Here is a 27,400-nt window from a genome sequence, read left to right on the forward strand (position 1 = left end):
TTACCTTTTTGTCCTGGCACTTACTGATGTCGAAGCAACCATCACCAAAGGCCGAGTGCGCTCACTGTTTTCTGTGAATTACTCTTGTTGCATCAAGTTCTGAGCTACAAACTTTCAGTGATCTGCAGGTTTCTTACAATATTTTACCCCGTTTATCGAATAGCTATCCCTCCATGGTTCCACAACAATCTGTGTTGAAATATTTTTACTTGAGCGACGGCATCAGCATTGCTCTGACATTTTTGAAGCGGATGACAGCACTACGGACAAAAGCTTCCGCTATAAATGGCGTGATAGCGATACAGTTAAGATTTCTTCACAATTATTAAAATCACGCCTTACCTACAACGTCAGTGGGCTTACAGATGTCTCATTTTTATAACTGAACGCGCATTATATCCATCTTTGAGAAATGCTAGTGCGAAATAGACGGAATGATTTATTAGACTCCTGCACAGAGACAAGTGACACGAAAGTGCCTGGTATCTTACTGGCAAGAGACAAACTTTATTTCGCTCTAGCATCAAGCATGTGACATCGTAATTATGCTCGATCTGTGTCAAATTCATTCGCCTCTCTGAAACAATACATGACTACTCACGGATTGTTCCCGAAGAAAGCATTCATGGTGCCACATAATCGTAATTTTCTCTGGGATTTTATTCCTCACTCGAGATATAGAGATTTGCTGCTAACAAGGAAACAACTATAAAACACATAAAATTACGCTTCTATTCTAATTTGGGGGGGGGGGGGAATAATCATTGGTTGCAAGTTGCTCTGATTCACCCTTCTAAAATGCTTGCAGCCGCAACATCAGACATTGCGGATATGCAAAATATTTTTACCCGCGTTAGACCAATCATGTACATTAGAACACAGTGCTGGGATCGCTGGTTTTGCTGAGTAAGTTGGCTTGTTTTTTCACATTGCAATGTATTGCAAAAAATATTTTAGACAGTCTATAGACAATCTATAAACTTTTGTTCACTAAGTCTATAGATTTTTTATAGACAACTTCTATAGACTGGTCTCCAGACCACCAGAGGATCTATGGCCAAACAATTTTAGTCGACTTCTGTCTACAGAAGTCTATAGGTCGTCTATAGATCATCTATAGATTACATCGACTTGTGTCCATTAAACTTTCGGCTATCTACAGACAAATGTCTACTGAAAGTCTAATAGAGAAAGGTCTACGGAGTCTATAGACGATCCATAGACAGTCTATAGACAGAAGCCTGCAGATCCACTAGACAGAGGTCTATAGATTGTCTATAAACATTCTCTACATTTATGGCTTGGCACCTTTACAGACCTTTCTCTATAGACAGTCTACAGTAGACAATTGTCTATAGACAGTCTACGACCGTTAAAAAAGAGTCACCACATGCCTTTAACAAATGTCGTGACGATCAGTATACTTACAAATTTAGTATATTTCTAAGCTACCCAGGCCGGGAATATGCAATATATGTACCATGAGAAATCTGCCACATCATAGAATTAAACGTTGAAAGTAATGGTCGGGCTAGTTTGCTCAGAAACATTCTTGCTGCCAGTTATCTGCTGTCAACCATCCGGGCAGGTTGACCTAGTCAGAACAATGCAAAAATTATATAAGGCTAACTGAAAAACAAAAATTCTATATCTCCAAACGCGTGCTTTACAACCCAAGGAATATCTTGGCAATCCCATTCTATAAACGTAATCTTTATTGTTTTGGTTTGGTTTAATAGGGTTCAACGGCCCGGGCGACTCAGGCTAAAAGAGACGGTGTTCTTAAGGTCTGTAGATAATTTCGACCAACTGTGGTTCTTTAGCGTGCACTCACATCACATAGTACTCGGGCCTTTAGCATTTCGCCTCCATCAAAATGCGACCGCCGAAGCACCGATAAAACCTGCATCTTCGGGCAAGCAGAAGTACACAACCACTCAGCCTACGTGCCAGCTTGATCATTTCAGTAAATATGCATGAAAAGTTCTAAATTGTTTTCATAAAAAAATTGTAACAAAGACCCATAATTTCTGCTGCGCTCTCCTTCTGCACTGAATACCTACTGCCAAGACAGATCTCTGTATAGCATTCCTTTCATATTGGAACAGAAGACTACGAAGAATTGTGACGCAGATTCATATTGACTCATTACTATCTTTTTAGAATGGCACCCCCATAAAATGCATATTGAATGCACCTTACACAGGAGTCCGAACAGAGAATATTGCAGAATTTATTGTTATGCCCGCTATTAAACAAGCGCCTTCAACAATACAATGCGTGAAACCTGGTACGTACGCAGATACTCAAACTGGTACAAGCCATGCAAAACCTACGAGGCAGACTGCGAACTGGTGCACCAGTTTTGCATTGGAAAACATAAGATCCTTGCAATACATACGCAAGCTTTTAGTTGTAAAAGCAAGCGGGTTGCAGCGCTTACATGCCGCGTGCATTATACAGAAAAACTCAAGCACCACATTCCGGCTACAGCTGCGGAACTTAAAAACCATACGCGAGCTTTACAGAACAAACGTATTATTGTCATGATGCAATACGCCTGAAATTCACTTAGCTTTTCCTTCAAGTATAGTCCGAGCAGAGCAGCAAAGAGGTGATTCTTGCATGCAAGTAACCTCACATCAGGCTGCTTGAAAGTAAACGAAAGCAACAAAATTGCTCCAGATGGGAACTGTTTCAAGGAAAGAATTTCTTCGACCGCAGGCGCTGCCATATTAACACAGTGTGAACTGAATCGCATTTGTTTGCGGATATAAGCGCCGAGTTACACTGTCGTTTCCAAATTGTCGCCACCTGAGATGAGAAACGCATACTGTGCCTCTCGCACAAAGGCTGTTGAAGATATTTGTGCATGAGTGAGCCGGGTTCAGGACGGCGCTTCTCGAACGCAAATGTAAGCCGTATCTTGTCGATGCGACCTTTACTCAGTTTTCAAAGCGAAGAGCGCGCAGGCCAGCGGCTCGGATCCATACATGCGCAACAAAAGGGGAGACGGGATGCAGCTCGTCTATAGCTTCTTCGTGATGTCTGTGCACGCTGGCCGTTGGCGCCAGCAGCGACTTTCATTCAGGGATCACACTATTAGCATTCCTCCCGCGCCGCCTGACGGCAAGTTTGACGAACATCCCGTGCTCCAGTCTATAGCGTTAGAAAACATCTCTGGCCAAGCGTCACTGTCCGAGCGGCTACACGTAACGAGCGACGCACAACCCTCAATAAGCAGCAGTCCGGGGTCCGGACAGGCGATAAGACAAATATTAAAAAAAGAAAACGCAATCCAGCTCAGAATGAGAATGTGCGTTTCAGGAGGCGCCAAGTAAATCTGGGTCATAGGGCGCCATCTAACACATGGTCCCGTTTCGGTTGTCATTCACGGGCTAAGCGATTTTTCTGGCCGCGCCTTGCAGCGCGAAAAAGCCGGGACATATGTAGCTCGCGACCAGCCGCATACCATCACGAGTTCCTCACCGACTGCCTAATGCGCGCGTTAGGAAGCTTAGGAACAACATAGTAGCACAGAACCCGATGGATTCCGCTGCTTATAATGCCGCTCACAAACGAGGATAGGAAGTAGATCGCTGCGCAAGCAATCTGTTCTGCACTCACACCTCTGCTTAGAGTGGTTTAGGCGAGCAAATCAATAAAACATCACCGTGTAAGTTTACGATGAGTTGAGGATTAAGTTGCATTTCGTTATAAACGTAATCTACTAAAGAACACGCCGACGACACCTACCTACCCGCGCACACAGTTGCTTGCAGCCCGAATTGCCTGAATTATTTTCCGGCGTCCCTCCGAAAAACGTCAAACAAAATTGCATTTCATGGTTGCATATTTACCATTGGCACGCAATCCGTTTGTAGCTTGTTCTGGCATCAACAGTACTGTGGGCAAATAGTTTATAAGCTTGAATTCTGCACTCACGCTTTGAAAACCGTATAGTTTTCAAGAAATAAAATTGAAACCTTACTGCTTTATTGCCGATACGCGGTGCGTCTCCCGCTGACTAGTACGTGGCACACGTTTCGAATAATAACTAGAAAGTTGCATAGCATAAGTTCTTTTTTGTGTTTGTGTTTAGAAAACAGGTATGAGCGACATCAGTTATCATCGGCACCGAAGCAGCAGGCATGCGGGGTGGAACGTAAAAAAATGGCACGGTTTCAATTTAGTTAAACCGAGTAGACGGGCGAAAGCATGTGCTTCGCCTCATTGGCTCATGGGTTTGCTTTCCGGGTCGTCGGCACATCTGGCGACGACATTAAATTCAAGGTAATAAAGCTCAGTTCGAGGTCAAGCTGATCTGATCCGTTCACTCTGCAGATGGAAGTTGAAGACGATGTGCAGTGCACAGCGCGAGAGTGTGTTGCAGTTTAACACGAGGCGTGATTGGCTGCGGCGGTCGCATAGTGCTCTCGTGCAGTGGACCGAGGAGATTACCTGCTCGCGCCGCCGCGTGTTCGAAACCCACTCGTGGCGATATTCATTTCGCTTATTTATTCATTCAAGGTCAAGGTCAAGGCATTCAACAAGGCCTAACTTTTGCAGGTGTGGTCGTGAATTAGAGGCTTCCCTCTAAAAATACTGGCCTTGTGACTGTTGCGCTGCAGCAGTTATTCATGTGAATGCAAGCGGCAAAGGTATAAATGGTAGATCTTAATCGCGCCTTGAGACTCTTCCAACGGTGCCTCTGAGAGATGGGCACATCCTTTATTTATCACCCATACTTCGGGAATGGCTGCCTTTCCTCGATTTACCTGTTAGCATTAAATGTTCTTTATTTCTGCGCGCAATCTACGCTACGGTGTAACAAATAGGAGCCTTTCAAGGCTCCTTAAAAACAATATACTGGAGGGTGTGTCATTGTCCTCACTCAATATTTTTTTATATTCCCGAAATAGCGAAGGAGTTGGAGGACTCTAGCCATAGTTGCGGTCACTGCCTGCAGAGTTCCCCTCTGCACGCAATGCTGAATCCTCATCTTTTTCAACATGTGTACGCTTCAAGAATGGAGCGCGTTCACTCGGTGAGGTGAGGGTGAGGGACGAGGGTGAGGGAGGGAAACATGATGAGGTGACGGTGAGGGAAGGCAAGAGGCATGGTCTGAGGATGACGGTCGGGTCCCGACCCGTAGTCCGGGCTGTTTCTTGTCTGTGCAGCCCGTTATGAATTCCCGCTAGTCCCTAGGGCGGTGGTTCCTGGTGTAGACTTGGTTTCCGCAATAATGTGGTACACGAGAACGCGAAAGGCGGAGAGCCGCACGCCTTCTCCGTAGCCACGCCCGTGTTGTAAATAAAACAAAGGATGCGCGCTCGAAAAGCCACAGGTAGGCTTCGGAGGGAAAGAAGAAACGCAAAAAACGGCGAAGAAGTGGGAAGGAAATTCGTAAAACACTGGGCGAACGAAAGCTTACGATAGACGACCCTATTAATGACCACAGACCCAGCAGTGAGCCGAGGGGCTTTGACATGTTCTGCTTTTCGAAGCGGACGCCCTTGCGAGTTTGAGGGGCTGTCCATGCCTATTACCTCAGATCGTGTGCAAGTGTAGCAGTGCCCGTGGCCAGGTACCTCTACGGGAGCTTCAGGAGTGGGTGGGGGGCTCTAAAGTAGAACTGCACAATTTCTACCTCTCTGCCCGTTTTCTTCCGCCCCTCTCGCGGGATTTCGCAGAACAAGGACTCTCCATGGACGTTGAACTTTGAATAAGACCGGAACAGCCTGCATGAGTGCCATCGGCGATGAATAATGAAATTGAAACATGGCCATGTCTCCATAGCTTGCGCTCATCATTCGCATTACCACGCGTGTTGCACATGTGCTTCTTCTTCGAAAGGCTCGTACGCGCGTAATCTTTACTCAAGTTTTCGTCCTCTCGTCGCCTTTGTGGCCCCCTTGTGCGATTGTTTGTGTGTGCATGTTTCGTACAGGTAGCGGAACAATGCGAACGTTCTTACCGCTCTCACCGCTCTGCCGAGATCGTCGTCGGCGCCAGCGGGGCGAGTTGCTAGAGAAAAGGTCCACTCCGCGAGAAATGGCGCGGCCTCCTCCACATGTCCAGACAGCAAAGACGACGACAGCGAAGAGCAGCAAAGGATACTTGTGCTGCGCATTCTGTCTAACGGCTCTTGGTGTGTCTGTAGCCTCGGTAGCTTAATAGCTTCCTTCGCTTATTTGTAAACGAACGAGTTATTTTATGCTCACTCTCGCTTCAATGTACATATCGTTGAACGATCCCAATTATGAGTTATTCTCATCATCATCAGCCTGACTATACCCACTGCAGGGCAAAGGCCTCTCCCATGCCTCTTCAAATGACCCTGCCCTTTGCCCGCTGCGCCACCTTATATCGCAGCAAACTTCCTAATCTCATCCCCCCACATAACCTTCTGCCACCCCTTGCTAAGCTTGCCTTCTCTTGGAATCCACTCCGTTACCATTAAGGACCAGCGGTTATCTTGCCTTCTCAGTACATGCCCTGCCCAAGCCCATTTCTTCCTCTTGATTTCGACTAGGATGTCATTAACATGCGTTTGTTCCCTCACCGATTCTGCCCGCTTTCGGTCTCTTAACGTTACGCATAGCATTTTACTTTATATGGCTCGCTGTGCTGTCCTTAACTTAAGCTGAACCCTTTTCGTTAGCTTCCACGTTCCTGCCCCTAGTGTAGCTGAGTACCGGTAAGATACAGCTGTTGTACACTTTTCTCTTGAGGAATATTGGTAACCCACTATTCATGATCTGAGCGAACCTGCCATATGCGCTCCACCCCATTCTTATCCTTCTAGTTATTTGCCTCTCATGATCCGGATCAGCTGTCACTACCTGCCCTAAGTAGACCTTTACCACTTTTACCTCGTCGTTGCCAATTGTGAACTGCTGTTCCCTTGCTAGACTGTTGAACATTACTTTGGTTTTCTGCATGTTATTTTTTAGACCCACCGCACTGCTTTGTCTGTCTAACTCATTGATCATGATTGGCAATTCATCTCCTGAGTGACTCAGCAAGGCATTGTCATCAGCGAATCGCAGATTAATCAGGCATTCTTCATTCACTCTTATCCTCACCTGTTCCCAATTCAGGCCTCGAAATATCTCCTGCAAACATGCGGTGAACAGCATTGGCGAGATCGTGTCTCCTTGCCTGACGCCCTTCCTTATTGGAATTTTATTGCTGACTTCATGGAGGACTATGGTAGCTGAACAGTTCCTATATATATCTTCCAGTATTTTGACATAAGGCGCATCTACATCCTGATTCCGCAATGCCTGTATGACTGCTGAGGTTTCCACTGAGTCAAATGCTTTCTCGTAATCAATGAAGGCTATATATAGGGGTTGGTTATATTCTGCGCATTTCTCTATCATCTGATTGACAGTGTGAATATGATCTATTGTAGAATATCCTTTATGAAAGACTGCTTGATCATATGGTTGATTAAAGTCTAAGGTGGCCCTGACTCTATTAGCGATTACCTTAGTAAATACCTTGTAGGCAACCGACCGTAAGCTGATCGGTCTGTAATTTTTCAAGTCATTGGCGCCTCCTTTTTTAGGAATTAAGATTATATTTGCGTTCTTCCAATCTTCTGGTACGGTCGAGATCATAAGGCAATGCGTATACAAGGTGGCTAGTTTTTCTAGCAGAATCTGCCCTCCATCTTTCAACAGATCTGCTGTTACATGATCCTCCCCAGCTGCTTTCCCGTTTTCATTGCTCCTAAGGCTTTATTTCCTCTTTCGTTACTGGCGGGTTGACGAATTTCTGTGCGCTACTGTCTCTATCATTAACGTTCTGATTACATTGGTTACTGCATATATTTGTGTAGAACTCTTTGGCTAATTTAACTATCTCATCCATATTGCTGACGACATTGCCCTCTTTGTCTCTAAACGCATACATCTGGTTTTGACCTATGCCTAGTTTCCTCTTCACCGCTTTTAGGCTGCCTCCGTTCTTTAGAGCATGCTCAATTTTCTCCAGATTAAACTTCCTTATGTTGGCTACCTTGCGCTTATTTATTAACTTCGATAGCTCTACTAGTTATATTCTGTCTGTAGGGTTAGACACCCTCATGCTTTGACGTTTCTTAGCAGATTTTTCCCCTCCTGAGATAGCTTGGCGGTATCCTGTCGAACTGTCCTACCGCCTACTTCTACTGCGCACTCCGTATTGATAGCTGTCAGATTATCGTTCATTGTATCAGCATTAAGATCGTCTTCCTCGGTTAAAGTTGAATATCTGTTCTGCAGGGATATCCTGAATTCCTCTATTTTCCCTCTTACGGCTAGCTCGTTAATGGACTTCCTCTCCACTAGCTTCTTCCGTTCTCTCTTCAAGTCCAAGCTAATTCGAGACCTTACCATTCTGTGGTCGCTATAACGCACCTTTCCGTGGACATCCACATCCTGCAGGATACCAGGGTGAGCGCATAGTATTAAACCAATTTCATTTTTAGACTGACCATTAGTGTTCTTCCAGGTCCACTTCCTGTTCTCTCGTTTGCGGAAGAAGGTATTCATGATCCGTAAATTATTTCTATCTGCGAACTCTACTACTAACCCTCCCCCGCTATTCCTAGAACCTATCCCATAGTCGCCTACCGCCTGGTCGCCAGCCTGCTTCTCACCCACCTTCGCATTAGACCGCTTTTCTCTTAACCGCAACGTAAGGAGAAAAGACGATGCGTGTCGGTTCTGTATTGCTTTTACTGTCTAGTGGAATAACTCATAATTGGAATCGTTCAACGATACCTACATTGAAGCTACAGTGAGCATAAAATAACTCGTTCTTTTACAAATAAGCAAGGGAAGCTATTAAACTACCGGGGCTCAGACCCACACAGAGGCAGCCCCCTTCGTAGCCACAGTCCCCTCGACCAGAAATTGCTAGTTGAGAGGGGCCGGATTATGATGGCGGCCAATGGGTTCTTCTACTGAACCCACCCAGTATTTATGCTCTTAATGTTTTCTCCTCCTCCTCCTTACGTTCCAGAATATAGGCTTTAGTTTAATTTTCCTCTTAAAACAAATAATCGTAACATCCGCTGCTTAGCGCATATGGCTAACAAAACTGCGAAGCTACAAAGTTCGAGCCTCACTGGAGAGATAATCTTCGGTTACTTTGAATTTGCTATGTTTGCATCAATCGCGGATTTTTTAAATACCCTAGCCCGGATGATGGCGTCCAGTCTCCGCAGCTGGTGCGCGGTGCCTTCAGAGAGAATAATTTTTTTTTTTTTCATGAAATGAAGCAAACCTGAGACGAGAAAGCAAGACCGATGTGCTTTGTCCCCGAATCGCACGTGGGAATCACGAGCAATAGGCGCTCGACAAGATAAAAGTGATGCGATTATACGCTTCTTTTTTTATCGTGCTTGCTTTGTGTAAGCAAGCGTCCTCTTATTGTGTTGCATTCTCTTGTTCTGAGGCTTCTCTTATTTGAACTTAATGCGCTACGAATGAAGGCAGCGTTCAGTTTTGAACGCGGTGAAACGCACATCTCTCCGGAGCGCGCATTCCGCATTCAGGTTAGGTTTCATGCACTGCGGTATCAAGTTGAAACGAAACCGCACAAGCGAACCAGCAGCCGTTCGAGACGTTCAAGCAAAACAGGGTGTGCAGGTGCGTGCGCTTTTTTTTTCCCAGCGCTTATGGAAGAAAAAAAACTCATGAATAACCCAGCGAACGGCCTTCGCGACAAGCATAAAGTAAAGAAGTGCACGTTAATGAGGAAATGTGTGCCGACGCGTGGAAATCACGGCAACGTCGAGATATTAAATTTGGCCTTGTCTGCCTGAACCAGCGGATTTAAGATGAATGTTGATGATTGTATTGGCGTCTCTAGTTCGACCATCTCTATCTCGACGCGTAAAGAATGTCTCGCGTTGTGATCATGTTTTTGCCATGATTTTTTTTTTGGTGCTGCCACTGGTTATGCAATAGTTCCCGCCATTCGGTATCTTGAGTGCACTGCGAATACAAAGCTCGTATTAGTGTTATTGGAAGCAGCTCGTGTTGATAGAAATTCACCGTAGCAAGTAGTGAGGTTAAATGATGCGACAATGTTGCTGTCCTTCATCGATGATGTTCCCGCTTGTTTGCTGACCTGACGACACGTTGCGACGGGCGGAAATGACGCTTGCTCAACTATGCCCAATTATTTAGTTATTTTTTTATTTATTGAGGACACCCTCAAGGGCCCTCAGTTTGAGGGTATTATATGAGTGGTAAAACACTTATACATAATAGGGAATACATAACAGGGCAAAAGGAAATGCGGATGTTACAAAGCGGTCAGCAGGTGCTCCCAGATAAAGCTACCAACTCAAACTCTCAAGCAGGCCGAAGTTTACACCAAGCGGGACCTTCGTCAGGATCGGACTATTCAAGAGCCTAGCACAAAAACTACAAGTCTCAAAGAGGACGGAGTCTGCACAAAGTTGGATCTCCGTCAGCCTCTGAGTCACTGCCGGATCAGACAGTCTCGTTCCATTTAAAGTCGGTCCGTTCACACACTTCCCTCAGAAGAACAATCATTTGGCAGAAATCTTAACATCTTGCCTGTTCGAACTGCCACACTCTCGAGCTGTGCTTGCAATGTCGTCATTTTCGTCACCTACCCGCGTTGACGCGTGTTGTTGTTGTTGATGATGATGATGATGATGATGATGATGATGATGATGATGATGATGATGATGATGATGATGATGATGATGATGATGATGATGGCCTCTTCCTAAACTGGCAGTCTCTCGCGCTGTGGACTGGAAACGTAGTCTTCAGCATCTTCATTCCGTGCGCGTGGAAGCTCCATCAGAAGAGTATGCAGCCAGCCAAACGAAATTACGGGAGATTAGGAGCAGTGAAATTCACTTATAAGATCCAATGCTATTGTCATCGAGGAATGGTAATAAGGGACCGAAAAACGTTCCTTGCTCTCAGACTATTCTGTGCATAGCACTTATTGTAACTGTCGTCGTAAATGCTACTACGTTGTTTTCTAAATAATCTTGGCGTATATTAGTTTTTGCACACGGAGACAACAATGCGCTGACTAATTTTAGCAGTGCATTTAGATAACAGTGAAATGATATGAGTGCAGTTCACATGTGCGCATGCATTGTGCGCCAGAGCTAAATGCAGAGTGATATTTTGGTGACTCAACTCGTAGCTGTGACGGTTTTGTCTCACGTATTAGCTTAAATAACACACACACGCACGCACACACCCCAGGATAAGCATCTAGCCTTTTGTTCAACAGTGCCTTGAGGGCTTACCTTATATGTTTAATGCTCACTAATACCGCCAGTAGTCACCAACTAGAAAAAAATATCGACTTTTGGGACTATTAGTGAGAGTGAGGGTGAGGGCGACGGAGGGCCATCAAGCTTTTCGAAGTGATGGTGAGGCAGGGTCATGGATTCAAAAGTAAGGGTGAGGGAGGAAAAGATAAAAGGAGGGCATTTACCGATCTGTGGCTATGATCACCCAATGCAGCTGTAGCATATTATCCCTAAGATAGCTGGCAGAGACATCAGCAGTGATTCGCCCAACTGGCCTTCTTATGAACAGTATGTACTATCTATGGACTTCGAACAGGCAAAAAAATTTAAATTGTTAAGGACAGTCGAAAGGCTGTCTATAGATTAGCTGTAGACCAAAGGAAATCAGAATTGTGATAGACTTTATTCGAAGGAAAGTCTACGGACTATCTATAGGCAATAGGAAATTGGAATTGTGATAGACTTTAGCCTAAAGGTAGTCTATAGATTGCCGATGGAGAAATGTAAATCGAAAGCGTTGTAGACTTCGAAAGTCTACAGAATGTCTATAGACAAAGGATATTGAAAGCCTTACAGACTTACACAGTAAATAGCCTATAGGTTATCTATAGGAAAAGAAAATTGAAATTGTTTTAGACTTTGGTCTATAGATAGTCTATTATCTATAGACAAAAATAGCCTAAATGCCTATAAAGCTATAAAAGCCTGTAGACCTTCTTTATAAAGGCATATACAAGCGCTTCTAAATTTCCCCCAACGCCACTGTTAGCCCATTTTTTTATCCCATATGCCACCTATGCCACTTGGGAGAAGGTCAGAATAAGAAGTCTCCCTAGCCATACGCATCAAAGAATACCGTTTATGGTTATGCATATCATTTTACAAAATTCTTGGCTGACTTTAGGCGGCTTCTGCGTCAGAAGAGGCCAACCTACAGGCACTTGGAAGATTAGTTTGCTTAGAAAGAAGCCACAAGCTTCCAAAAGCTTCTCGTAGTTTAAATAATGCATTGTACAAGAGCTTATGAGAGGCCTTTCCTTCGGAGACAAAAGCAGATCTTCAGTGCGAATGTGTATCCATGCATTTACCTCGCAGTTTTTTTCTGCGCTCTGACTGCCTGATATTCTTTAGACAATTTCACCGGTGAATATTGTGTAATATCATCTGAGATACGCCGCCTGGCGAAGCTTTCACAAAAGCGGTGACATAAAGAGTACCCAGTGGTTCTTCGTAGGCGCTGCTGTGAAAAAAAAGGGGAAGGTCCCGATATTAAAAAGACACTGAAGACGGCTAGAAGTTGGCCTGTACCGATATGGTACCGCATTGTTGTCACAAAAAGGCCTCTGAAACGCAGCTGTTACATGCTAGAAGAGACCAAAAAATGAAGTACACGAGAAACCCGTTACCGACCGCTTTCGTAAGTGAAATGCACGCGTCGACACCGATATTTCTGCGCTTATCCGAGAGGCTGCGCTTACTCCACCATTCACCTCAAAGCTGTGGCAAGGACTTCATCAGTTTAAATAGATTGGCGAATGATTTATTATCCAAGCTTTTTCTGTGATAACCGTGTCTTTTTCGGCCGGAAAAACGTCAACATATTCATAACTGGACAGAGAATCAATTTTTATTGAAAAAAACTACTGGATGAAGCTGTCCTCAGTGATCCTCTAAATGTAAATTCCTCGCGTGTATGTCAAAACTGTACTCAGGCACGAAGTCATCTGCACTAATATCATATTCTCAACATCATCTCCGTTGTAAAACTAATGAGAAAGTGGCTCATGCGTCTCATTTTACCATTCGCATCATCATCAGATACTTTTAAAAGTTTTATCAAGAATGAGGAAGCGACGACAGTGTACCTGGAAAATATACAGTGTGTATTTGTCCACAAACGGGTTGCGCTTGAGATTCATATTTTGTCCCTTTATATCGCGACGCTTGGGCATTGTTGCGTCTTTTACGACCTTCTATGTACGCACCCTCATTGTAAATAACATTCTTCCTACACCGATGTCTGGTTTGCAACTATTTTTGTTCGACTCTAACCAACTACGCTATGAAATTATATTACATTAAGACAGCGAAATCTGTCGTTTCTCATGTTACAAACAGCGAAATAAAATGAACTCTTAGAGCTCGACCGCTTTCAACACTCAGCACGGCTGTTATGTTTATTTATTTATTTATTTATTTATTTATTTATTTATTTATTTATTTATTTATTTATTTATTTATTTATTTATTTATTTATTTATTTATTTTCAATGCCTCAAAGACCCATGCGCAGGCGTATTACATGAGGGGTGGGCATGAGGGATGAATGATGTGTTCTTCAACGAAACGCTTGAAGTGACCGTGACGCAATCGATGAAATCAGCAGCAGGAAGGTGATTCAAGTCCTTGAGCTTTCTCACGAAAAATGAAGAAAAATGTGCTGATGAATGGGTTGAAAGTGAATACACGGCCTTGTCATGGCTGAGGCGGCAGGAGTGGCGATGTGCTGGTATACAATGGCAGGGTTGCGTGTGGATTCATGATAGAATTTATGGAAGAGGGATAGGCGAGCGACGTTTCTACGATATAAACGGTTGGGTACGTTAGCTTGTGCTTTGAGTTTAGTAACGCATTATGTATATGAATAATCAGAAAAGATAAAACGCGCAGCACGGTTCTGAACGGATTCTAGTAAATTTATGTGGTTAATTCGGTGTGGGACCCAGATAGCCCATGCGCATTCAAGTTTAGGTCGAAGGAAAGTGCAGTATGTTAATAATTTTACAGGAGGGGCTAATCTAAGGTTGCGGCATAAATAGCCGAGGACACGGTTGGCTTCATTTGCCAGTTTCGTTATGTGATCTGTCCATGAAAGGTCGACAGTTAATTCATAAGTATCTCTAAGAACTTACGGAACTGAGGTCAGATCCAGAAAATGTGTGTTTGCGGATTTGATGGGATTTTCTGCGATGGATTGTTAGCTGAGATGATTTCTTAAAATTTAAAGACAAGCCATTTTTTGCACCAGATTTCTATGTTTTCAAAATCGGTCTGAAGCGCATCAACATCGGTTATGCTGTTAATAGGCGATAGATCACACAGTTGTCCGCGAATAAGCGGATATTTGAGATGTTATTTGAAAGATCATTAACATAAATTAAGAATAAAAGAGGATCGAGAACTGCGCCTTATGGCACGCCTGAAATAACAGGGGACAATAGGGAGGAGCCATTGTTGGTGTGCGCGATTTGATAACGGTCGGTTAAAGTCTAGTATCCAATTAGGGACAAAGTCGTTGCGGGACAGGGATGAAAGCTTTAGAAATAGACGTTTGTGTGGTACTTTATTGGATGCTTTATGGAAATCCAGAAACAAGGCGTCGACCAGGGTGTTGGGGTCAAGGTTAGAGCTTATATTGCCTTGTTTTTATGACGTGCACCGCTGTTGTTCCTTATATTCTACCTTGGTTTCTATTTTATTTTTGTATTACTTTATCGCTTGTATTTTAATTAATTGTTTCATTTATTCGTTATTTTTCATTCACACGTATACTTGTACGCGAACAAGAAATGATTGTTCACGCCCTTCTGCTAGGCTCTCGGCTGAGAGCGGCAGTATTGTAAAATAACAGAGGGCTAGCTGAGTGTCGCAAGAGAGTCCCCTGAGGTGAGTGGTCCCCTGAGGTGAGTGGTCGGAGTGAGGAAAGTCAGGTAGTTGATTGCCTGGTTCTTAGGTAAATGCTGAGCAGAAAGTAGTGTTAAGGACATTCGGAATTTCTTGTTCGGAGATAGGATTGTCATGATCGTAACGTAAAGATAAATTTTTTTATTTATTTTTGTGTGTGTGTGTGGGGGGGGGGGGGGGGGGGGTTGGCTAATAGTCTTCTATAAAATCCTAGGGTTAGTGCGCAACGTATTAGGCAAAGTCGATGGAAAAAAATTGAATTTTTTAATTTTCTTTGCGAGGGATTCGAAATTCCTTTCTGTGCTGAGACATTTTTGTCATGCAGTTTGTGTATTAGCACATTTAGCAGTCCCGAACTGTTACTTTTTTTTTTGTTAAGCCGCTTTAATGTTACGTTGGACCATGGTCAATGGGATCGTTCAGTAACGGTGATGCTGGGAATGTAAGTTTGTATTAGGCTATGCATCTTAATTTTAAACAGAATTCAGTTAATTTCAACAGCTCGTTCTGAAAAGCCGAGTAAAAACGTGTCACAAAAATTTGCTAGTGCTTCCGTAATAGCGTTGTAGTTGCCTTTGTCATAGCGAGTTATTTTCTTCATTGTCTTACTTGAGGTTGTAAGTGAAAATCGGATGAAGCGCGGAAACAACATGATCACTTAGCTCTGGCAAGTGGGTTTGTGATGCAAGGCGATCGGGGTGTGACGTGGGCAACAAATCAAGGAAATTATGCGAATGACCAGTCTGTCTCGTTGGTTCGGAAATAAGCTGAGATAATCCTAGCGTTAGGCGTGAATTTACTAAGTCGCTTTCGGGGTTGTGTTTAGATAACGTTTGTTACAAATCTGACCATATTATTCCGGAAAGGTTAAACTCACCCAATAGTACAACAGGAACGTGAGGATGTGAGCTGGTAATTTGGTTAAGAGCTTCGTGAAAGTGATTACGAAAGTTGGTTCAGCGTCTGGCGGGCTCTAACAACCTCCGAAAAGTGTCAAACAGTAAGATGCTTTGCATGATACGGATAGTATTTCTAAAGATGATGGAATACTGATAAATGAACTCTGCAGCTGGTTGCGTGCAGCAATTAGTACTCCGCCACCACGCTAATTAATACGGTCGTGACGAAATATGTCGAAGTCGGGGAGAAAAGATGACAGCTCGCTATCGGCTATCGATGTGTTTAGCCAAGTTTCGGTCAAAAGGTCTGTGTTGCATTCGGCAGTCTCGGTAAGGTGATAAAGTTCGCCACGTTTAGGCGTGATACTTATAACAATAGGGTAAAGCAGGGAAATGGGCGTGCGATTTCTACTGCGGTGTGCACAAGTATACCATGCTAGCTAAGGATGGAGCAAGCTAACCTGTTGTGAAGCATGGTCGACAACGTACGTGGCATCGTCGATGCGGCAGTATGTTATAGTGGAGCTTTATTGATTTCTTCTGTGCTTTTGCAAATTCAGTCATTTTTTTTAGCGCAATGCGAGTGTCTGAGGAAAAAATGTTCAGATATGCTGCGATCTGAACCTTTAATTTCTTCTCGTTTGATAGGACGTTACCTTTATATTTTAAGTGGGAAAAGCAAACCATAATGGGAATAATGTTCACGTTCGCGCTAAAGTAAAAAAAATAATATCTGGTTCTGCACTACTGGCAGTTACGTTTCGTTTAAAACGATGGAAAAGCTTACGGCTGAAAAACGAGCTTATTTATGAAAGCTGCTGCCGCCAAAGAGCACTTGATGTAATATGTATATACAGTGCACAATGGCATCCATGGTCAAGTCATCGTGACACGAGCTACTGTGAACGTACTTTAAACCTACAAAGTGTACCATTTCTATATCTTGACTACGCGATTGAACGAAAATGTGTCCTTTCACCAAGACATATCACTTTCACCCCAAACTCGTCCGCTTACACTGCGAACCTTTCGTGCACACATGGTCGTCATTATTGTTTTGTTTTTTTTGCATCGTGTAACGCGCGCTCCACATAAGTCACCTATCTCCGCACTGGGGTCGTTACTTGTCGGCCACTTCGGATCACGTGACTTTTTGTAAATAAAGGAACAAGTGTTTAGGTGGTACTCGCAAAGTAATTTTCATGAGAAAAAATATACCTGTGATGTTTGCTTAGCTCAGGCCATATGATGAACTTTAAGCGGTATATGGGGTTAAATGTTATAAGTTGTTAGGGTACTCGGATATTTACAGCAGCCCTGAAATGTAGCCTGAGCTTTACTCTCCGCGAATTACCAGGACAAACAAATTAGATTGTGTTATCAAGGTTACCATCATAAGGTTACCGTCATCCTAACAGCATAGAGACCTGAATGTTGAACCAATAGGAATTAGGTTAAAGTGCATTCTATAAACAACCGACTTCTTGAATTTGTCAATGCGTGTTTCAGGCCATTTTAAGCTGCATTAATGCTTACAAGAAATGTTCTTTTCAACAGAATTTATGCTGTCATTTATCACAGGGGTTCTACATTACTAAACGAGCAAAATTAACTGAGATGTATGAGGGCTCTAACACTGCTCATTAAAGGAAGCGCTACTAAGGTACACCACTCAAGAATACCAATGCAACACATATCGCTTATGTAATAACATTTATTCTGTACAACCACTAATCTGTTCATGTCTAGCGTTATAGAGGCAAACAAATGACGCCAGTTTCTAAAGCGTTAATTCCTCTTGATCTCCACATTCTCGATGACGGCAGTAAAATTTCTAAGCTTAGAGCACAAAACTCCATCAAAGAATTGTTCACAGTCTGAAAGTTCGTGCAGGTGTTCCTTCTTTTTAATAGGCAACTTTGTCACGGCTCGCTGTTTGTTAAGAACACGTATATCCCTATCGAGAAACACAACAGAAAATTTTCTCTTGTCATAAAATATGTTCATATAGTATTTTGGTACCTGAGAACAAAAGTGGTGGTAATATAAAAATACAATTTTCTGTTGTATATAAAAGTGTCGTGTCGTAATGACAGAGCCAGTTCTGTCGCCGCAACAGACAACTTCGTGATATTAAAGAAAAATCTGCTGTAACGAGAGGACGACAAAAATTTCTGTTATATTTTGGGGCCGACTCGGTCGTATTTTTCAACTTTTTGCTTTATCTTACTTCCTGCATTTCAGGTCCATTAAAATTGATCTCTTTGGCGTAGATTCGTTTAACCATCACGCGTTTAAGTGCAAGACAGTGTGGTACTAATTCTCGATGGGTCAGTGAAAATCATCCTCACCAGTCTGGTCTCACTTTTTCACAGCAAAAACATTGTTGCATCACTGCGAAATAGCTGCATGGTGGGTTATATTAATTGTACTGTTTACGGAGAGACGAAGCATTCGTTCATTCCGCACGTTTATTACAGTCCTTCGCTATTGCGCAAAACGAATAAAAGCAGTGCTTTCATCGAGCGCTACGACAAAAACGGAATAATATAACTGAGTAGCTGGAACCGTCGACATAAAGCACCATATAGCCGATTTTATTCTGACGTATTCGTTGCCGATGTTACAGGTGTAAATAAGCGTTTCAACGGGCGGACACCTGGGTGTAATTTGTGGGGCACACAATGCGCGTTACGACACGTTCGTGCTCGCTTTATTTTTAGGCCTCGCATTTTGGGGACCCTTCGCTTTCTCGCATTTTGACCGCAATTGCCGCTCAGGTTACAATGCTCCAGAGTATTACATTGTTACTGCCTGAACCTTGTCGTCTTTTTTGGTTCAAGTCCATCTTTTGAGTAGTCACGAGAATGCCGCTGTTTTTTTTTGTTTTCTCATCTATTTCAATCGTTTGCCATCTTCTGTGACTGGAGTGAGAAGCGTGGTTAAGTGCTTAAGTTTCTTTATAGTCGCGTCGTAAATGTTGTTCTGGCGTAGCCTTTCTGACGAGCTCTTTCTTCACACGCATCTTTTTAATAAACAGTTCTTGCAGAATTAATAACCTGAAAAGCCTTTCTTCGGTATCGTTACGTCCAGTACTGTAACTACGCAGAAAGCACCCTTTTCTGGAACTGACTCTCTCTCAAAGTGATGAGCAGTCGTAAATGATTGAAGTGGTTTTAAGATCACCCACAAAGACGACGAATTAATGGTCTTTGGGACCTGAAGTCTCTGGCATTTAATTGCCAATGTTAACTGATCAGCACAGAGGAAGCCGGGTGCAATCATGCCGGAGAAAGTTAACCAGAAGAGCAGAAGAATTCAACAGCATGTAATGTTTCATTTAGAGAAAAAAAAGTTAGCACTTAAAGAATATGGTTTGAAGCAATGAATAATAATAAGCCGCCTTTGAATCAGCAGGGTATATGCTGGAAGCAACATCTCTAAAACTTCTCAGAACACAGGGTATTTTAACATTTATCTGCACTGCAACGTCTGCTCTCTTTGCCGTGTAGTTTGAGAATCTCGTAAAGACCACCTTTTCTTGCCTTGTGCTGAAAGCTTCTTCCATATCAAAAATCAGCTGTGTGTTTATTGTTACTGTGATAACAATGTTTTGTTCCGTGAAGAGTCTTTGACTTACTCTTACCTGCTTGCCTTTAGAGTTCGAAAAAACTCATAGCTTGTACTACAATGCTTTGAATAGAAACACTTTTCCCCTATCCCCTGAGTTGTAAGATGCAATTGCTTCTCTCATTCGCGTATTTTTCTTGGAATTTATTACTGCTATAGGTGCTGAGCACACTTCTCACACCAGAGAATCTTGACCATTTTAACATTTTATGACCTCTTTTGTGGCGGCCACGAAGGCGAAAAATATAGAGCACGCTGAAATACTTGTCCTGCACGGCAGCCGCCGGAAGGATTATAGCTTGGCCAAGCCAAACAGTCGAAAATAATGTGTTTTATTTGAGAACAGAAGGAAACTAATTACAGAGAGGACAACTTTGTTTCTCACGAGATTATTCTCACCCACCACTCCCAAACTAACTGCGCAGAAGCACCTTTCAATGAATTCGACCACATTTAACCGACAGACAGTCTTACATTCGAATTCAGGATAAGGAACATGGCCCGTTTCATTTAGGAACCAGGGGTACACCCTAGGGCGCGGTGCCCTCTCCCCTGTTATTCAATCTGGCTATGATGCTCCTACCGACCCAGCTGGGCGCTGTCGCCAGTGTGCGGCATGCGCTGTCCGCCGATGGCATCGCCCTGTGGGCCACACAGGGCTCGCTCAGAGACATTACGGCCAACCTGCAGGAAGCGGCGATAATAGTGGACCATTATGCTCGCCGCTGCGGCCTCCAATGCTCCCCAAAAAGTCTGAATTTGTGCACATACGCCCCTCACCGAAGCGCACAGCCAAACTTGCATTGTCTCTTGAGAGAAGTCCAATCCCTGAACATATCGAAGTTCTGGTACTAGGGCTCTTTATAGATCAACGCAGACGGTCAGAAATGACATTGGCCGAACTCCGTGAGGTGGGGGTCCAGGTGGGCCGCATGATACGCCGGGTTTCTAACAAGCGCGGGTGGTGACGATGCAAAAACTCCTTGCGGCTGGCGCATGCATTTGTATCCAGTCGAATTCTATATAAGCAAGACGAGGATACACTCAAAGTCATCCTCCAAAAATTGTTAGGCGGGCACTGTAACTACCCGCGAACACCTTCAACCAGCGCGTCCTGGGGCTGGGCATGGTGAACACATTTCGGGAGCTCCGGGAAGCCCATTTGACCAACCGATGCAAACGTCTCTCGAAGACATCGTCGGGTGGCCGCCTCCTTGCCCGACTACACATCCAACACACCACTCTCACGGAAGAGCGCGTACGTATTCCATCCCAGTGGAGATGTGCCCTCCACTTGCGAACTCTTCCCGCGAACATGACCCGTGAGGACCATAATGGCTGGCGCCTGGCGCGGGCGGAAGCCCTGGCCCGCCACTACGGATTGAAACCCTGCGTATTCTAAGTGGATGCCTCGGGCCCCCACCATGGGAGATGGTACATCGCCACAGTCGTCCACCAATCCAAAAAAGAGAACGGCCGTACTTTCCGAGCCAATGACATAGTACACGCGGAGGAGGTCGCTATTACGTTGGATGCATCTTTTTTGTCTTGCTTCTTGACGCCATGAAGTTTCGCCTACTTTTGTGACGTATGTGTGTCGCCATTGGTGCACGCTGTTGTGTGTTCTAGGAGGTCATGGCCCTCAAGCTGTATTTTACACTTTTTTACCTGACCTCCTCGCAACATTCTTGTGGTGCCAATTAAACTGAAGAATTTTTCTCGCGTATTAGCCATTCTTTTCGTTTGCGTAGAAATAACATACTCGGTTGTCTCGAGTCACGCTATGAACTGTAACTTCTACCGCAGGCATTGGTTTGCGATACAGTGTGAAAAGTGGCCGCTACACACGATAGCGTACAAAGTGAAAGATGTTTTATCTCCCGTTCTGGAAAAAAACGCCTACCACTGAACAAGCAAATACACGCTCCCGTTTCGGAGCACTGCGAGCGCAGTGTATTCTGGGTTTCTTTGAAGTTGTATTGCATCAGACAATAAAACTATTTTGTGTACTTGGTCCAAACATAGTTTTGTTTGTATTCAATGGTTTGCCACGGGCCCTGTTTTTCAGCTCTAGCGCAAACGTCCGTTTTTTCCATGTAAGAGACAGCTATAATGCATTAACCTGCACACAAGGTTCAATAAACTGCAAACGCCAGCTGCGTCTGTTGAAACGCGACCTGTTGATATGAAAAACCATTTCAAGCCGAATGAATTTTCAATGAGGATGCCTTCCTCTAAGAGTCAACAGGGCACTCTAGGCACAATAATCTGCCGTTTCGCTAGAAGGATAATTTATCTGGGCACACATAACTGCCTACCTTGCTCTGCAGTGCCTCCTGATCGACAGAAGGAGGTCTAAAGCAGTAGCTGTGGAGACCGGTAACCGTACTTCATAGCGCAGCTCGGCCCCTAATATGTGGATCTACAGCGCTTGCTTTCAAACAAGGATGGCTCCTTTTAGGATCCTCTAAGCAATACACGCCATGGTCTAGCGCATGGGGAAGAATGCCGACGGGAAAAATACCACAAAATGTTCCTAAATTCTGCGTGTCCTCAAAACCAACGGTCAACAAGTGGAGGACGAATATATTTCTAAAATTATCATACTAAAGGCATAACAGTCCCTCAAAAACCACATTTATATTATGAAGACACATATAGACTGATGGGCGCTGCGGTATGTGCGTGACTTCCTAATGTGAACGAGGATCTTACCCTGTCACAGGGATTCAACGAACTCGGCCAAATGGAAGTTTTGCTGAAAAATACCCCTTTCATGCAGTGAAAGAAACGACAAGCAATTCAATGCCTTTGAGTTAAGTGTCGCTTCAAGCCTTTATAAAGCTATATAATTTGGCGCGCCACTGGAGCTTGAGAATTTTTTTTGCTTGTAGAAACTTTTCCACCACAAGGTTGGTCATTGAACAGTTGGTCGGTGAGCCCGTATTATTGTTCCTGGGGAAGTGAAATGACGTGGTAACTGTATCACATCTCGGCAGTTGTCCGAACCGCTCCGTAAGGGAAGGAATAAAGGAGGTAGGGAAAGAAGAACGGAAGGGATGCCGTAGTGGAGGGCTGCTGAATAATTTCGACCAATTCCCAGTGCCGCCGGGTACCCACCGATAATACCACGATTACAAGTTTTACCTTGCCTTGTGCTCGCCTCGTTCGTGGTGAAATGCTCGGGAAAAGGGTTTTTGACTCCACCTTGAGCAAACGAAAATACCTTGTGCAATGACGCTCTTTGGCCGCCGATGTCCGTGCGCCATGAATAATCACCCTTATCATTTCGGCATTCCGACCACCTGGCGGTGTTTAACGTGCATTGATATCGCACAGCACACGGACACCTTTTGCGTTTCGCCTGCATCGAAATGCGGCCTCTGCTGCCGGGTTCGAACACGGGAACTCCGGCTTAGTAGGCGAGCGCCCTAGCCACTGAGCCACCGCGGCGGTATGATGGAGGTGCTGTGCAAAAAAATGTAGTGCTGCTTATTAAACGATGTGCTGTGCATGTCAATTCAAAGCCCTTTATGCCCCAGGGCTCCACAACTTAGATGTACTGCTGGAGGGTAGGAATTATTTGCCCTTTAAGATGCGCAAAATATTGGAGGGTGAGTGGGCTCAGATAAGAGAAGAGCACGCACAATTCAAAGCTGGCTTAACAGCAATGCATAAGGATGCATTGGCGCCAGCATTACCTTAATCGTTTCAAAATCTAACATTCAACCACTCTTTCCTCACCTTACGGATATATATAATATGAACAATTCAACTTTGCCGCATTAGAACTGCACCTTTCCTATCATGCTTTGAAGACTCAAAGACTGCTTGGTAAAATAACCTGAAGTTAAGCAGAGCGCATAGGAAGACCACATGTGTGCTCAAAATAGGCTTAATGAATTACCTTGCGTAATATAGGTCAATTTTTGTTCCTAATTTTCAATTTAATTCAGGTAGCGTAATGGACTCATACAGTGCAAGAAAGAATTATCGATTTGCACGTCGCCCTCACCGTAGTCTGTTTCTTTGGAAATACTCTTCTTTTTTAAACGTAATTCGGCCCCTAACTACTAATCAGCTTTTTTAATAAACAGCAGCTTGCTTTTAATTCCTGCCCTGCTGCATCTAGCTACTCGTGAATTGTGTGCTGCACGAGAGCTTACGTCAGCATGCGATTAAGCGCGAGTGGAACCTTCCCATCCTATATTTCCTGCGCTTTTTGCACCTTGCAGAATTCGCCAGCAACATGGCAAACTTGACGGAGGAGTTCAACGAAAGCCAACTCATCCCTCCGGCCGACCAGGTGCCCATGCTGGTGAACCTGACCAACCGGGGCCCTCCAATCGAGTTCGCCCTGCCGCTTCTCGGGTACGCCATGCCGGCGCTGCTCGTGGTGACCATCATCGCCAACACGTTTGTCGTGGTCGTGCTCGCGCAACGCCACATGCGGACGCCCACAAACATCGTCCTGTTGGGAATGGCCGTCTGCGACATGATGACGCTGCTCATCCCATCTCCGTGGTTCTTCTACATTTACACTCTGGGCAACTACGCCACCGTGCTGGGCCCGTCGTCCACGTGCTACGCCTACAACAGCATGAATGAAGTGATCCCGAACGCTTTCCACACGGCCTCCGTCTGGCTGACGCTAGTGCTGGCCGGGCAGCGCTACTTCTACGTCTGCCACCCGACGACAGCGGTCACTTGGTGCACCGTGCCGCGCGTGCTTCGTACCGTGTGCTGGGTGGGTTTCGTGGCGTTCGCGCACCAGCTTCCACGCTTTCTCGACACGGTGTTCGTGGACGTGCGCTTCTGGTGGCAGGGCGAGGTGCACTACGGCTGCCAGATGCTAGTCGCCGACTGGGTCACGCAGATCTTCACCGCCAAGGCGTACTTCATAGCCTACTACGCCTTCAAGGTCATCTTCGTCAACATAGGGCCATGCACGGTGCTCGTGGTGCTCAACATACTGCTGTTTCGGGCCCTCAAGCGCGCCCAGGAGAAGCGCGCCAAGCTTCTCAAGGAGAACCGCAAGAGCGAGTGCAAGAAGCTGCGCGACAGCAACTGCACCACCATGATGCTCATCGTGGTGGTCACCGTGTTCCTGGCCGTCGAGATCCCGCTCGCCGTGACCATCGTGCTGCACGTGCTCATCAACGCATTCCGGGTGCAGCTCGTCTCGTACTACGTCCTCAACATAACGCTCCTGTTCACCAACTTTTTCCTCATGCTGAGCTACCCGGTGAACTTCGCCATCTACTGTGGCATGAGCAAGCAGTTCCGCAAGACGTTCAAGGATCTCTTCATTATGGGCACGTTCGTCAACAAGGCCCAGGGTTCGTCGCGTTACTCGCTGGTCAACGGGCCCCGCACGGTGACGAATGAGACCATTCTGTGAGACGAACGTCGATGTCGAGCATTGTCACCAAGCATGGCGCGAAAAGAATGCATTCGCCGCGCGGCGTTTCTGTCTTTTTATTGCTAAGTGTTTACTCCTCTCTTCTTCTTGTTCAACAAGCATGGTTCCCTTATTGCTCTCGGCACTGTTCCGCAAGGCATGGTGAAAGACAGGTGCTAAAAGGGAGATGCTGCACGGAACTTTTATTTGATTTAAACCGTATCTCTGGTTGCAACACCGATCTTTTTTTTTTTTGTCGAAATCCAAAAGGCAGTGTAATTTCCGTTATGCTGCTCAAAAAAGGAGCCCTTTTGAACGCCGAAATCTAAACGCGCGTATTATGCGGTTACGTTTGGTTCACATCATGCTTTCCTTACCCCATCGCCGAGCTTGTCGACTTAAGTGCTAAGATTTTGGCCAGGTTCAACTACCTATAATCAATAAAAGACGGCAGAATGAATGTTCAAACTGGCTTCTTAATTTCCACCAGAGCAGACTATTCATCTTTTACGGAAATTTCTAACCATGTTTTCCGGAATAAAACTCTAGAATAAAACATTCAGTTCTTACCTTCAAACTTTATTGTAAATTACAGTCGAGTTAAGCTTAATCCTTCCTTTAAGATATGCCTAAGACAGGTACTTTCTGAAATCTCTTGCTCTGCAAAGTGCACGCATAACCTGCTACATTTGGCAAGCAAGAAAATGTGCCGGATATATAATCCCAAATATATATTTTTGAGAATTTAGCTATTATGTAGGTGGATGGGACAACTCGAGCCCTTCATTGCATGGTAGGGTACCATACGAACCCTGCTTTTCGAGCCTTACAAGAGTTTCTCAGATTAAGACTTATTCGGGAGCCAACTCAGCAGCATTTCCATTTGCTTGTGAGCACCGGAGCGCCGGCTGTGAGCACCGGACATGACTTGGCTTTAATGACTATAGACGACAGACATCTTTCAACGAGGAGCGTAATTCTGAAAACACGGTTATTGCTATGTCTCTTCCCCAAAATTTCATATTTCGTCGTTGTATTCAAGTTCTTAAACGATCAGAGCAATTCATATCACTCACTTTGGAACGCTAACTCGCCTTTACTAGCGCGCAGCACCTTTCCTCGTGCAGGATGACCTGCGCATTCGCTCAAATGTACAGTTTGTTGGTTGGGAACGCTTCTTCCCGGCCATAGTAGATGTTTTGAAGTGGATACGCATCGTATGTCTAATGTTTGATGTTGAAAGCCAGTGTTCAACGTGTTTACAAATATCCTTACTCTGACCAAAAAGGGCGTGGCATATCATTACCCGTTGTGAAACCGTTGTGAGAAGAAACGTCTTGATATTCATTGTTCCCATTGTTCTTTTTGCGTATTTCGGACAGAAACCGCCCCGCATTAGTCTTTAAATTTTGGCTTTAGCGTGCTTAAAGTTTATTAGTGACGTCCGGGGGTCGCTTGGTGATTCAGTAAAGAAAAGTTGAAGGTATCTCGCCTCCCTCCAGTCAACCAACCTTATTACTGTAAAACGCATCATTAAAAAAAAATCGGTACAAGCGCTCTACCTTGGCTCATCCACCGTCCGTGACGCATGGATATGAGCATTCGAAAATAGAGCCCTGACGTCATCCGTTACGTAAGAAAGAGTGACCGAGTGCCTACAGAACGGAACGTGATAGGCCACTAGGTTTAGCGGCACTGGCTGGGCGCTGCCCAGAATCCCCGGTAATGCTCCGCGGATATTTCTGCTTGTCGTCTACTGACTCAGCTTTGCACAAAACGATAGGCGACAAATTGCGCCACTTGTTTTTTGTCGCTGCAATATTAAGAATGACAAAGGGTTAATGCACTGCACAAAATGCCAACCTATATATTTTCACGAAATGTCTCAAATGTTTAGGATGCGTCATTTGTTGGTTGCCCTGTGTCACCGAGAGCCTCTCATAGCCTTCATAAAAAGTGATAAAACACTCCGCTTTCAAGGGTTCTTCTAAACATCCGAATCTCATAAGTATTTGTCTCCGCCAAATGTTGTTGACATGTTGTTGATGTGTCTATGAATGAAAACGAGAAAGGGCATGTGCAGCAAGGATGGCCAATGCGCTTGTAAAACAAAAGGCATGCTTCTGAGACAGGGAGGGAGAGCTGTACTGTATTATAAGCATGGTACTAATAAAGCATTGCTTGTTAATTCCTTCGAAAGCTTGTCTGGAATCAGTGCTGCTACTTCTCCGCATTACTTACTTTCCTTCCTTGGGCGCTACATGCAACCCAGTCCCACCTGAACCTTCAGTTTGGTCCCGGCCGTTCCACTTTGTAAACGCGATCAGTCTCGAACGCGCGATGTCGCTTTCGGACGCCCAAGTCTGTTCCTGCTTCAAGGTGTCATGCTGTCATGACCTGTCCTTGTTGCGACTTCATCATCAACCCAGCTTTCTCTATTAAAAAGCAAATTTCCTACAACTTTAATAAATATACCCGCGA

General features: G+C 44.6%; 1 protein-coding gene across 7 annotated transcripts in view; it reads left to right on the forward strand.

Moving 5' to 3' along the window:
- Positions 1-27,118, forward strand: part of SPR (G protein-coupled sex peptide receptor) — a 352,892-nt gene extending 325,774 nt beyond the window's left edge. For all 7 annotated transcript variants that reach the window (XM_077668286.1, XM_077668284.1, XM_077668285.1 and 4 more), the window contains one exon: positions 23,754-27,118. In XM_077668286.1, coding sequence (XP_077524412.1) covers positions 23,754-24,919 — 1,166 coding nt within the window. In that variant the 3' untranslated portion in view covers positions 24,920-27,118. The remainder of the gene's footprint in view (positions 1-23,753) is intronic.
- The last annotated feature ends 282 nt before the right edge of the window (positions 27,119-27,400 follow it).

The sequence above is a fragment of the Amblyomma americanum genome, chromosome 6 (genome assembly GCF_052857255.1).
Source record: "Amblyomma americanum isolate KBUSLIRL-KWMA chromosome 6, ASM5285725v1, whole genome shotgun sequence".
In the NCBI taxonomy this organism is placed as follows: domain Eukaryota; kingdom Metazoa; phylum Arthropoda; class Arachnida; order Ixodida; family Ixodidae; genus Amblyomma; species Amblyomma americanum.